This window comes from Tyto alba, unplaced genomic scaffold (assembly GCF_018691265.1).
Source record: "Tyto alba isolate M040663 unplaced genomic scaffold, T.alba_DEE_v4.0 Super-Scaffold_11, whole genome shotgun sequence".
In the NCBI taxonomy this organism is placed as follows: Eukaryota; Metazoa; Chordata; class Aves; order Strigiformes; family Tytonidae; genus Tyto; species Tyto alba.
Genome location: NW_024881273.1, coordinates 7,164,128 through 7,176,268, shown reverse-complemented (window position 1 = coordinate 7,176,268; position 12,141 = coordinate 7,164,128). Strand labels below are relative to the sequence as shown.

General features: G+C 45.6%; 1 protein-coding gene across 16 annotated transcripts in view; it reads right to left on the bottom strand.

The window, feature by feature from the left end:
- Nucleotides 1–1,732: 1,732 nt before the first annotated feature.
- Nucleotides 1,733–12,141, bottom strand: part of DNM1 (dynamin 1) — a 69,483-nt gene continuing 59,074 nt past the window's right edge. For 4 of the 16 annotated variants that reach the window (XM_033011890.2, XM_033011896.2, XM_033011891.2 and 1 more), the window contains 3 exons: nucleotides 11,889–12,130; nucleotides 11,274–11,492; nucleotides 1,733–3,783 (listed from right to left, as the gene is read on the bottom strand). In XM_033011890.2, the coding sequence (XP_032867781.1) occupies nucleotides 3,711–3,783; nucleotides 11,274–11,492; nucleotides 11,889–12,130 (534 nt within the window). In that variant the 3' untranslated portion in view covers nucleotides 1,733–3,710. Of the gene's footprint in view, nucleotides 3,784–7,990; nucleotides 8,028–11,273; nucleotides 11,493–11,888; nucleotides 12,131–12,141 lie in introns of all 16 variants that reach the window. The other 12 variants (XM_033011899.2, XM_033011901.2, XM_033011892.2 and 9 more) reach the window with 9 other exon arrangements.

The window sequence follows — 12,141 nt, the reverse complement described above, 5'->3', positions numbered from 1 at the left end:
ATAAATGGGATAATTATTTATTGGGTGTTCTACTCTGATACTGTGAAGGAGACAAGACCAGTGAAGAAGGTCGGCAGGCTGGTGCAGAGGTGACTTAATCCTGTTACAAATTTGCTTTCTGAATAAACTTATTCAGATGGGCACTGACTAGATGTGTTTCTTCTGCAGAGAGCACCTTGAAATTGGGCCAGAAAAAAGAATGAATTCTTTATTAAAAACACCTGCCCTGGCCTCAATGCCCTATTTCACTTAGCTTTCATCAATGTTTTCCTGTAGACAGACTGCTAACAAGCCTGAGACATCTCTTGGCTCAGGTTTCACATCCAGGCCCTAGCTTCAGATTCATTTTTAATCCTGTTCCCTTTAGGAGTGTTTTCCTTACCCACTTTTAGAGTGAACTTTTACAGTGAACTAAGAGCAGGAACTACTGCTCTACCCAGTACCTTTAAATGGGAGCAAGTAAACTGTCTCTACCCTTCTTGATTTGAAAAAAAGTAGAGAAATGCTTCTCAAAGGCCATAAGCACCAAATAACAGGAAAGCTGTTACACTGGCAAGAGAACACTGTGTGACAAGGCTGTAGATCAGGCAGGAGTTGATCATGTCTGGGCATTCTCATTGGAAGGCACTTTTGACAGCCAACCAACAGAGGTTTCTTCTTTTGCAAAGTAAGACACTCATATTTACTTGAAAAAATACATAGTTTTGCCTTCAAAAATACAGTATTCTTTAAGAACAACCCTATGTATAGCACCAGGGAGAGATGGAACAGTTGCAGCGAGGAAAAAAATAGGGTAGGGCAAGCAATGGTTATTGCCTCAGTTGTGTAGAAGCTGCAGTTACAACACAAAACCATGCAGAGAGAGCTAGAACACACAGAGGAAGGAATCATGAGAGATCTAGTCTGTTCACTCAACCCACACCAGTGTCTATGAATAAAATCTTCAAGGAGATTTTTAGCTTATTAAAGTGTTACGAGGGCAATGCCCTGAGTAGCACAGGCAGCTGTAGCCGAGTGCGCTCAGGGCTAAGTCAGAAATCAGTATTACACTGATTTAGGTCAGCACCCCCCGTGCTCCTGGTCTCTCCTGCAAAAGCAGTGCTGCAGCCCCACTACACAGAGGCTTCACGAATCTGTTGCAGTCACTGGGATGACAGTGCTAAATTCAGGAATTATGGAGAAACATGGCTGTCACCGTGAGAAACGGCAACCATGATCTGAGACTGCAGCACTTGCTGTTTTGGCATAGAGGCAGCAGGAACAGGCTTCCCGAGTTTATTCCAGGGGAAAAATCCCAGTTCAGCCTAAAAGCAACTTCCAAGTAGGAGCTGGCCATGTGTGTTAGACTGCACTTCAGATACGGGCCCAACAAACACCACTTGACAGAGAAACTACAACTCAACACCCGCTTGCTGTCTTCCACAAATAACCCAGGCAAAAATATCTTGTTAAGAACCACACAATTTTGTGTGCAAAACTCCCACCTTCTGCATGTCCAGTCACTGAAGCACCTCCATGCATTTTCCTTTACAACGGAGAAAGGGAGTTACCTTCCACATCTGACAAGCTGTTTCACTCTACTGCAGCTCCTGGACACCACTGCTGCTGCAGATCTGTTCCACCTCCCCTATTAGTGATAGCACCTGCTCGCATGTATAGCTTTTTAAGTTCTAGGGGATGAAAAGATGAGGTTATAATTAAACACAGTTTGAAAATCACCCAGAGAAAGAGCAAGAGAAAGAGATGGTTTTATTCTAGTCATGGAGACCTTCATTATACAGAAATGATAGTTTATTTCATCCAATAAACAAGAGTGACAGGTAGATCACAAACTGCATCACAGCTACTACCAGCACTGAGACGGTTCACCCACAAGGCTGGGGTAATACAATAACCCAACTGCACACAGCAGAGAATTTAACAATCAGCTCAAAAACTCAACATTGGGATTTGGTTAACTTTTTGGATGTGTGTGTATGTATATATATGTATATAGATATTCTTTCCCTACTTAAGTATTTCCTAAAATCCACATGGAAGCACAAATGGCTTTAAACACCTGGACATATATAGATTCTTCATCTTATATATATATATTTATAGATATTTATAACAGTAAAGATATGTTTCTCATTACTACAATATACTTGTTGTTTAACTCCTTTAAGCAGCTGGGAAGAAAAAAAAAACAAACAGTTTCACTACAATCACATCCGATATGTGTGTGTCACAAAATACAAACAAAACAAGCCATGTGTGAGATTCGAGTCAGACCATTCCAGGACAGAACAGCTAAGAGGCAGGCAAAGAGTCTCAGAGGGAGCAGGCCTACATGTCAAATGGTGGTTTTGGGCTCTCCGGGCGGGAGGGACTGGCCTTACCCGGCCGGCTGGAGTTTAAAGACAAGAAAAACAAAGAAAAAAGGAAAAGGGGAAGGGAAGGAAAAGAGGAAGAAGTAGTAAAACAATAGTTAAAATGCAGAAAGGAACTGGCATCAGAACAATAGAGGATCCACAACAGAAATAAAGATCAATAGCACTGAAATAAGAAAACTTAAATATGAATCAGGCCTGGCTGAAAGCCTGCAACACAGGTGGCTCATTTAGCTCTGGCAGAGACATGACATCTGAGATGTACAGGGTTGATATATTTTTAATTCTCAAGTATATATTTTTTTTTTTAATACATGAAAAGTAAAAACCAAACCTTAAGGAGATGAATTGAGATCAACAATGGTTACAAGTTTCCCCAAACACGTACCATCCACATGCAAGAAGAAAAGGCTACGGAAGAAGTCACCACAGTACCCAAAAACCACTGAAAGATGTGCTTATTCAAAGCAGAAATATTTTCAACAAAACATTACACAGCGAACTCCCTGAAAACATTTGGTTGTCCGTTTGCAAGGGGGGAGCAGCATATCTATTCCCCTCTCCCTGCCGGGTTCAGGAAAGTCAGCCAAAAATGATGATGCAAGACAACTGCTGGCAGGAGCCAGTGTGTCACCAGCAGGATTTCCCCAGCTCTTCTGGGGAGCTGCGTGCGAGCAGGTCCGTGTGCTCCCTGCACGCTGAGGTGTGTGCGCTATCTCAGGCTTCACTCTAGCAGGACTATGCCGATCCACTGAGTTCCCCCCTTTCTTGATCTCCCTGCCTGACTTTGATAGAAGGTTGATTGCACTGTTCCCAACATGAATTTTTGCACCTTAGAAGTCAAACTAATACACAGGACATTTAATCTGTTCCTAACAGTGTCACATGTTTTGACAGTATTTTTCTTTTAAGTCACGCTTTCGTCTTCTTAACTACAAGGAAAGAAAATAGCTACAGATCAGTCCTAGGTGCTACAGCTAACTGATGCAGGCAGGACACTTATCCAGGCTAGACCAGGCAGATGAAATTCCTGGACGGACAGCCACCACTTGGACTTAAGGATGTCCCTGCGGCTGCTCTCTCCAAGGAGCCTGTGTACTTCAGGGATCCACGCCACTGAATGAAGGCTACTCTACGCTCACAAAGCAATACAGGACGCACGAGTGAAGACGAAGAGCTCGATCACTAGGCTAGTGTTTTACGACACACCGGGAAGGGGTGGGTGGTGGGAGGCAGAGATGTGGGATGGATGAGAGGAGTGACTGTGGCTGTGGAAGGGAGGGTGGAATGGGGAAGCCGCCAGCACGGCATTCGTCGCCAGCTGTCTACAGCCTCGAGTTATAAATCTAAGAGGGACGGTTCAGCCGGTCGGATTATGGTAGGTCGAGTAGGTGAGGCGGGGCCCCTTCTGCTGTGAAAAAGCAGAAAACAAAAACAAGAGAACACACACTGTGGTTAGCACAGCAGTCGCAGTCACGATCACACATGCTTCTCCACCTCGCCTGAGCCAGCAAGAAAATAAAACCTGAGGCACAACTACCAATATGCAACTCCACGGAGACTTACAGGTTTCTATCAGGCCTTGTACTGGCCTTTCTGCACAGCATGGATCGCCAGTAAAGCAATCCACTGGACAGTTCCTTTTGCTTTCTCTCTGAAATTTGGAAGTGCAGAGATTTAGTGCACTGGCTCTGGAATGAGAGTTGAGAAGCATGGACAACAGTGAGCTCCTGTATCAAGCACATGACAGTCACACAGCATGGATGGGGTCCTCTGAGACGCGCTGCTGTCAGAGGTTCTTGGCTGGTTTGGAGGAGCACCTTCTTCCCCTGTCCTCAAGGCTACTGCAAGCCTGAGATTTCCTAATCCAATACATGATACTGATCTTGAATGTTAGGGGCAAGCTTGCTGCTTTGTTCTCTCATTCTGGTGCTCAGTAAATGCAGTTTCTACTTCAATAAAAGGAACTTTGGTCATGGCTGCTCCATTCTGTTTCAGCTCTCGGGCTGGTACTTTAGCTAGGTAAGTGGGCAGCAACTTAAGTGTTTGCCCTCTGCATAGATTAAGTGTTCTAGGATCCTTCCTGTAAGGGACTGGAGAAAAACAAAACCCCAGGAAATACAAGACAACTCTCCTGCCATCTCTCTCAACTCCTTACTTGAAAGATCACTTCAGACTCAGACTACAGGCTTTAAAAAGTCTACAAAGAAAACAAAGTGTTCTCTAAGTCAGTGAGTCCAATTTATGTTTTTCCTTTAAAGCATGCTCCCTGCAGTGTCTACAACCTAAACCACCAACACAACATGGTGTATCGTTATGATAATTAAGTTGTTCATTACCAAGCCAGAGTAGTTTTACAGTCCAAACTGCCTGAAATGCAAAGAACAAACCCAACAGGATGGAGACCAAGTAGAGAGGAAGTATTTGCACTGATCATACAGAACCAGGTGTCACAGAATTAATGCCTGAACAATTCTACACTGACGAGCTTTAATTTAGATTATACAGAATCAACAGACTGCTGGAAATGAAGGGCCTCCCCTAATACAGGGGCTGCGGGAAGGGAGGACATTTGCACCAGTACAGTCTGAGGTACACAAGTCTTTGTTTTGCATTAACTGAAAGTCTATAATCATGCTGGTACCAGAGAAGCTATACTCCCATAAATTGGGGCAAGCTCCCTCATCTCAGCAAATGAACCAGAGCAACTCTACAGTCCTGTTTATTAGACCTCAGCAGAATTTATTGCTCCATCTCTATTAAGCCCCAGATCTCAGAACAATTACAACCACTTGTTCCTGCCTTGGGAAGTAATATATTTTTAAAAAGCCTCAGACAGTAAAAATTTGCAAATGTTATTTCCTTGATTGAAAATGTCAATGGGGACTGCAAGACCCCACTGTCAGCATGCCAATCAAGTTACTGCTCCTATCGGTAAATAATGATGGGATTGAGCTGATGTGGAATTTATAACGACCTTGGAAGGATGATAAAACAATGCTATCTCCCAGATGCAAAACTTGCAATGAGATATTACAGCTGGGGAATCTGTGAACCTGAGCTTCGTGGCATGAGGGATCTGTGCATTATCCCTAAAGGGTGCTCATGGTCTAAATGCAGCCATAGAACCATTTGATGGTTACTACTGTCAATGGAACAGTAGTAGCACTTGACTTAAAACCTTACATAACTTCAGCTCAACCTTCAGTGAGATGCTGTTGCACTGTCACATGTGTTCGAAGCCATTTCTGGAGAAGCTTGAAGGGCTTTTTGCATTTCAGGAGTTTGGATAGGTTGTCCTAAAAGCCTCTGGATTTACACGGAAAGGATGCTTAAAGTTGCTGGACTATGTACTGTGTTCTGGCAAGAGAGGCCACTTGACCCTACCAGAACAAATAGGGCTGAGAGGAGCAAAAATAATTTTCAAATAGATGGGCTGCTCTTTTTTTTTAAAATGTACTATCATTTTTGCAGACACTTATTTACCTCAGCACTCAGTGCATTCTACGGGGGAGGGGCTGTCTTTAAAGTTACAGGTTTTGTCTCTGTTCAGGTTTTCTGGAGACATTTGCAGAATCTGCCTGGTAAGGTTACAAAAGGCTGAAAACTGTTTCCCAGCACAAAAAAGGGACAGAGAAATCTCTCAGACAGGCAACATTTACCCCTGAAATGCTGCTTCAGTCTGTCCTACTACATTGCTAGCCAAGCCCTTTTACATCACTGAAAAGTCACTTTCTTCTGCAAGGACAACAAAGAACAAAGTTTTGCTTATGGGGAAGCCTGTAGCAGTCTCCAGTTCAAGGGAAGTATGACTCGAGTCCTGACAGGAGCCCGAGGAGACCTGCTACACTGACTGTCATGTCCCTCAAAGTCAGTTTTTCAAACTGTACCAAAACCAGAGCGCTGAGCTAATCATATCTAGAAACCAACAGGCTAATAGAGAGTTCTGCTGATGAGGATTTAACAGACGATAAAACATTACATTTTATTCCCTTGGGCTGCAAAAGGTTTGGGGTGGGGTTTTTTGGGTGGTTTGCTTTTTGGTGTTGTTTTGGTTTTTAATTTTTATCTCCTTGGTGCTCTTCACGTCAGATTAAAAACAGAACGCCCCGTAACAGCGAGTCCCAGAAGGAGGTACAGACAACAGCAAGCCTCTTTCCTGAGGTTCACCAAGATGCATGTGTCTAGGGCTGCAGGCAGAGTATTGGAGGAAACTGCTGAATTGCTCCACCACCTCCGCAGTGTGTCATCAGTGAGGAGGGCTGATGGGTGACGTCCTCAAAGAACATGTCGATCACCGAACAGACACTGCATTGGTTTGATGTGATGTGGCACCTCTCGGCTCTGACTGCAGTTACATGCAGCAGTAACAGACACCATCTGCTGCAAGATGGGGGCTAGCTGTGAACCCCCTGCCCTGAACAAGGGCTTGAACTTCTGATATTCCTATTGAGATAGGACTTCAGCACATGCTCCCCACCCCCAGATCTCTCTGCCACAACCAGCAGCAAGGGTATCTATAGGAGCTGCTGCTGTTCCACTCCTCTCAGTCAGACCTTTCACTTCAAGAATCAACATCCAGAGAAAAAAGGAGAAGGGTCCCAAAAAAACTACACCTGCCCTGTTCTGCCCTCTCTACCCCTTTGTCAATAAGGGCTGGAGATTTCCAGGAAAAAGGCTCTAGAGAATTTACTAGCTCTCCCTCTTCACACCCCCACTCTGAGAATTAACAGGGCAAGGAAGAGCTGTTGGGCCAGCACAGTACACATAAGCCTGCCCCAGTATCCTGCCACATCACTGAACAAGTACAATACTGCAAAATGCAGGGAGAAATAGGAAAGGGGAACAGGCAGGTCAGGGCAGTGTGTTTGGGGAGATACAGATCACTAAACACTTCTCACAGGGGCAGAAGGCAGAGGAGAGAAGGCAGTTTGAATGGAAGCAGAAGAGTAACCTAGAAGGTAAAAGGTCAAGTGAAGAACAAGCAAAGGGAGCTCACTTCTAACTGTGATGGGACACAAGGGTAACAGGTAACATTCAGTGTCAGAGCTATCCTGCACTCGGACATGGAAGTCCCGATATTAGTGAGCCAAACTCCTCCTGCCTTCCATGAGGACTAGGGACACAGCGAGGATGGGAGCACTTCTCCAGCCAGACATTTGAATATAAGAAGAGGAGTCTGAACTAACAGCTCCCCAGGTCTCTATCTTGATCCTAACAGACCTGACAAACCAAATCAAAACAGAGTTCATTCAGTTGATCTCCCAGTCAGTGTGGATATAAGCCCAATGAAAGACACACAGTTTAGACCTTGGTGCCAGAGCTCATTCCCCCATCCCACCATCTCTAGCTAGAAGCAGAGAAAGGATCCTCTAGTAACCTTAAGTCAGGTACTGAGGCTTTCCCAGCTCCTGCAGCTCAAGCAGCTGCTCTGTCTCTGATCAGCCAGTTTTTCTGTTCAAGACTCCTCCTTTTATGAGATCCTGGCAGAGATGGTTCTTTGGACAAGGGACTTTATTACTAATACAAGAACTAGGCAGCAGAGGTGAACTGCAGAGCAAAGTAATGGAGGATGGGGCACAATGACTCATGCATTGCAGGGAGAGTGCAAAACGTACCGTGGCTGCCAGTCCTCAGGGGTCACTGATAGTGATTCTGAAAGACAACATGAAATCAACATGGCAGTTCAGACAGTTCAAGGCAGAGGCCACACAGACTGTCAGGAAGGTGGAACAGAGACACACGCTTGCACAGACACACATTCGCACGTCTCCCTCCAGAACACAGCACGAGTGTGCACTGCGGGGCAGGCCTGCACTCCGCCACGCAGGACTTCAGACAGTCACAGCCTCATCTCTGCACACATCCAGAACACTGCTGTGCACAGGGGTGCGCTGAAAGCTGTCCGTCTGTTCACACCCCTAAGGGCCATTGCTCACTCACCCACCCAGTCCACTCACACATCCAGGCTGACGTTCATACCTGCTGAACCAGCGGTATACTTAGGTCTCAGCACCCACCAACTGGGCACAGGTAGCTTGACTTGTCTCTCACTGAGGATTCCTATCTTCTGACCATATGAAATGCTAGAGTTGAAACAAACAGCTCAGGAAAGACGGAGATGAAGTCCTGAGTACTACCCAAAAAGGGAAGCAGCAGGTGAAGGCTTATATTTTGCAGGTCACAAATCATGCGATCAGTTACTCTGACCTCCTGAATAATTCAAGTTATTAAGCTGTGTGAAGTTATGCTTACAGTGATGCTGATCACTTGCATCTTTTTTCCTAAAATGTACCAAACAATGGAGAAGCCATTAATGCCTTCAACAGATTTTTTTCCAACAGTTAACTCATTCTCACTTCTTTCTCCTTTGAGCTTGACTAAGCTCTTTCATTTAGTTTTTATCAAACTATTTTAAACTGAAGAGCCTAAATTACCTGGAGGAGTATCTTCAGTTTTCTTTCCCAGAGCAAATCTTCCTGCATAACTCCAACAGGCATATAGTCCAAATGCAGTCTTTCATTGCACACAGATAGGACCTTATACTGGCTGCAACCTTCAGCTCCCAAAGGTATGTATTTGGCAATATAAACTTCCACAAATGCTAAATACAGAGGCAGGATGTCAAGTCTTGTTGCAAGTGTCCTTAATTATATGCAGGAAAACCTTTCTGTGCAAGCAAATGGACCATGTGGTGTTTATACAAGAAAGCATGTGTCTATACAGTTATGTTTATAAGAAAGAAGTAGAGTGACACTTGTCTAAGTTCATCATTCCTAAAATCAGATGCTTACACAAACTGGAGGCACAAAAATTGCCAAACTTCTACACAGGCATCAGTGTGACTGCATACACAAAGTACATCCAGCCACCACCATGCACTTCCAGTTCACTACATAACACCAATTCCCACTCACACCATATACAACAGCTTTGTTCCTCTCACACATACACAGCAGTGTAGCCCAGTTAGCAAGGGAAAAGATGGGTATTAAAAAAAGCAACAATGGAGATGGCATTCGTTCACCCATGGTGGAAGGACCCAAGTCCAAGTGCTAGCAGGGAACACTCTTATTCTATATACAGGAGAGGAAGAGAAAGAGTCCCTTGTCATTGGAAATTCTCCATTCATCAGTGAACTCAAATGACAAGCTGGTATCAGGATCCAGAGGAGTCTATGAACAACTGGAAGAATCAAAGAGGGGGATCAGAGAATGAGCATCACTTCACAGCTTCTGGAATTACATTCTCAACTCCAGATCAGGGCAGTCAATAGCATGCAATCCAACCTACCATCTCTCCTAAAACAAGGGATCACTCAGTTAAATATGAAACACACTTTCTTTCTCTGCTCTGCTCCAGTGCTGTTCCCTACCTTCCCCTAACCCATTCTACCTCATGCAAAAGGCAGAAAAGCCATTAAGATAGGCTATGACATATCTTAAAGGCCAAATAATTCATCCCTTTTGGGGAATCCTATCATGATCAGGTATATAGAATATTTTTCATGAGTGAAGAAATGAAACTGAGTGAAAGAAGATGGACACAGAAAGAAGCATAAGTATACTAAAACCAAAACCACAAAATAACAATATACGGAAAAGCAGGGTCACATGAAGCATGAGCCAAAATACAGTGTAGAGGCATGCTGAAATCCATAGGTGCCACCAGCAGGACTGCAGTCCCTAGGGCAACACTGAGCCATGTGTGGACAAGTTACTGTGGGAGCTGCATCAAGGTGCATAGGGAGGACTGGGGCAGAGGCACCAAGAAAGTAAAACCATTTGCACACACCAGAGAAACTGGTTTATAATCTCTTTGGACTCATCCACCGCTGGGCTAGATACAGCCTGGCAAAGAACACTTCCCCTCCAAACAGGCAGCACCAAGTATGAGCTGGGGCACTATCACAGGAGGAAGACTCAACAGTCTCTGCCATACACCATCACCACCCATTGACCGTCTGGGTGTTTTCACAAAAAGTGGCAAAGCTATAAACACGTGCCACCAGCATCCACTGGAGGGGAGGTATATTTTCCATGAGGGAAGTGCTCCCTCTAACATGTCACGGGGAAGTTTCTGGTTATGTTCATTCTTTATTCCGCAATTACCTTTCCTTCCCCACAGGGAGGCCAAGTACTGAACATAAAAGCATTCCCAGTTTCAGACCGCCTCCTAAATCCTGTTCAGGAACATGTGTTTAGCTGCACAGGGGATAATCCCTTATTACTATGTTGAATTGTGTTTGACGTGACTGAACAGGAAAAGAATTCAGTTTTCTAATCGAAAAGCAAAGTTGTGTGATTTGAACCCCCTAGACTGGAAAATGTTCAAGTTGATTACAGAAGCAACAAAAATGCTTAAAAAAATATATTTCCCTGACAGTGATATTGCAGTATTCTCCTAGCCAAAAAGCATCTGAACAGCTTAGATGAAGGTGTCTCCAACTCATCTTGAATAACTCTGGGCCAGGAGAAAAAGGGGTAATTTCAGCCTCTGGGGAGCCTTATGTAGAGGGGAACTGCCTTGAAAGGTGTACTGTCACTCCAGTCCCAGGATTTTTCTGGTGACCACTTCCTACTTGTGAGCAGAGGCATTGGTACAACTGCTTTAATAAAGCCCTCAGGTACATGGTCCTCTTCTCCCAAGCTTTGCACAGAGCTTTGTGCAGAAGAGACTGCCCCTCTGTTCCTGAGAGCTGCCTTGGCATTGCCTCATCTGTACAATGAAATTTCAGTGGACAGCGATGCTCCTGCCCACGGACTTAATTCAGATAACCAAAGACTGTACCCGCACCATGCACTCCATTCTCCTGTGGCCCAGGCAGGCTAAGTACAGTCATGGCTGCTACTCAAAAATTGGACATATCCCACCTGCATGGAGCAGTGTTTCAGGACTTACCTGGGAACACCAGGAGGAGCACGATTAGGCCGAGAAGGAACCTGAGGTGGGGGCCCAAAGGGATCAGGAGAGGCACCTGGCCTGGAGGGCACAGGGGGGGCACCACCCAGCGTGGACCCACCAGCAGGAGGTGGCCCAGGAGCTGGGCCTCGAGACCCAGGTCTGGCGGGTGGAACAGCGGGAGCTCTCCTCTGTGGCGTGGGGCTGGATGTGGGAGACCTGGCAAACAAACGGAGAAAATCAACTGCAGCAACAGGCCTGGAATCCCTTTGTGCCACCATCAGGTCCCCACACACTGCCTTCAGTGTTCCTTCTTTAGTTTCATGTCACTTTACACACCACCATTTGGCTTTCAAGGGCCATGCCAGGCTTCAGGTTGCCTTCAAAGCTACTTTGGGCCCCATCTAACCTAAGGGTTTAGAAGCCTCCACATCCTCTGTAAAGATGTAGCAGCCCTAGATAACTTCCGAGGCCTAGGAGCCTCCAGACACCCAGAGCTCTTCATCCGCAGGAAGAAGGGAAGAGGAGGACTCCCTGTCTCAGTAGGAGGCCCCAGCTAGCCACCAAAGAGGCATCAGGCAGGTCTGTGGGGCTCTCCCCCTGAGCCTCTGGTACCTGCGTCCAGATGGTACGCTCTGCACCTGCAGCCAAGAGTCGTCCACCGGTGGGGGCATGGGGGTGCTGATAGTGCTGGTGTTGATGTCCCCGATGATGTTGAGGGCCTCCTTCAGGGCATGGTACATGCGCAGCATTTCGTCACGTCGCTGGGCCTGCTCTGCCGATTCCTCCATCAGTGTATTTTGGTCACCACAGGAGTACAGGTTTGCCAGCAACTCCGAATGGATAAAGTCCTTGGTCTGTAAACAAG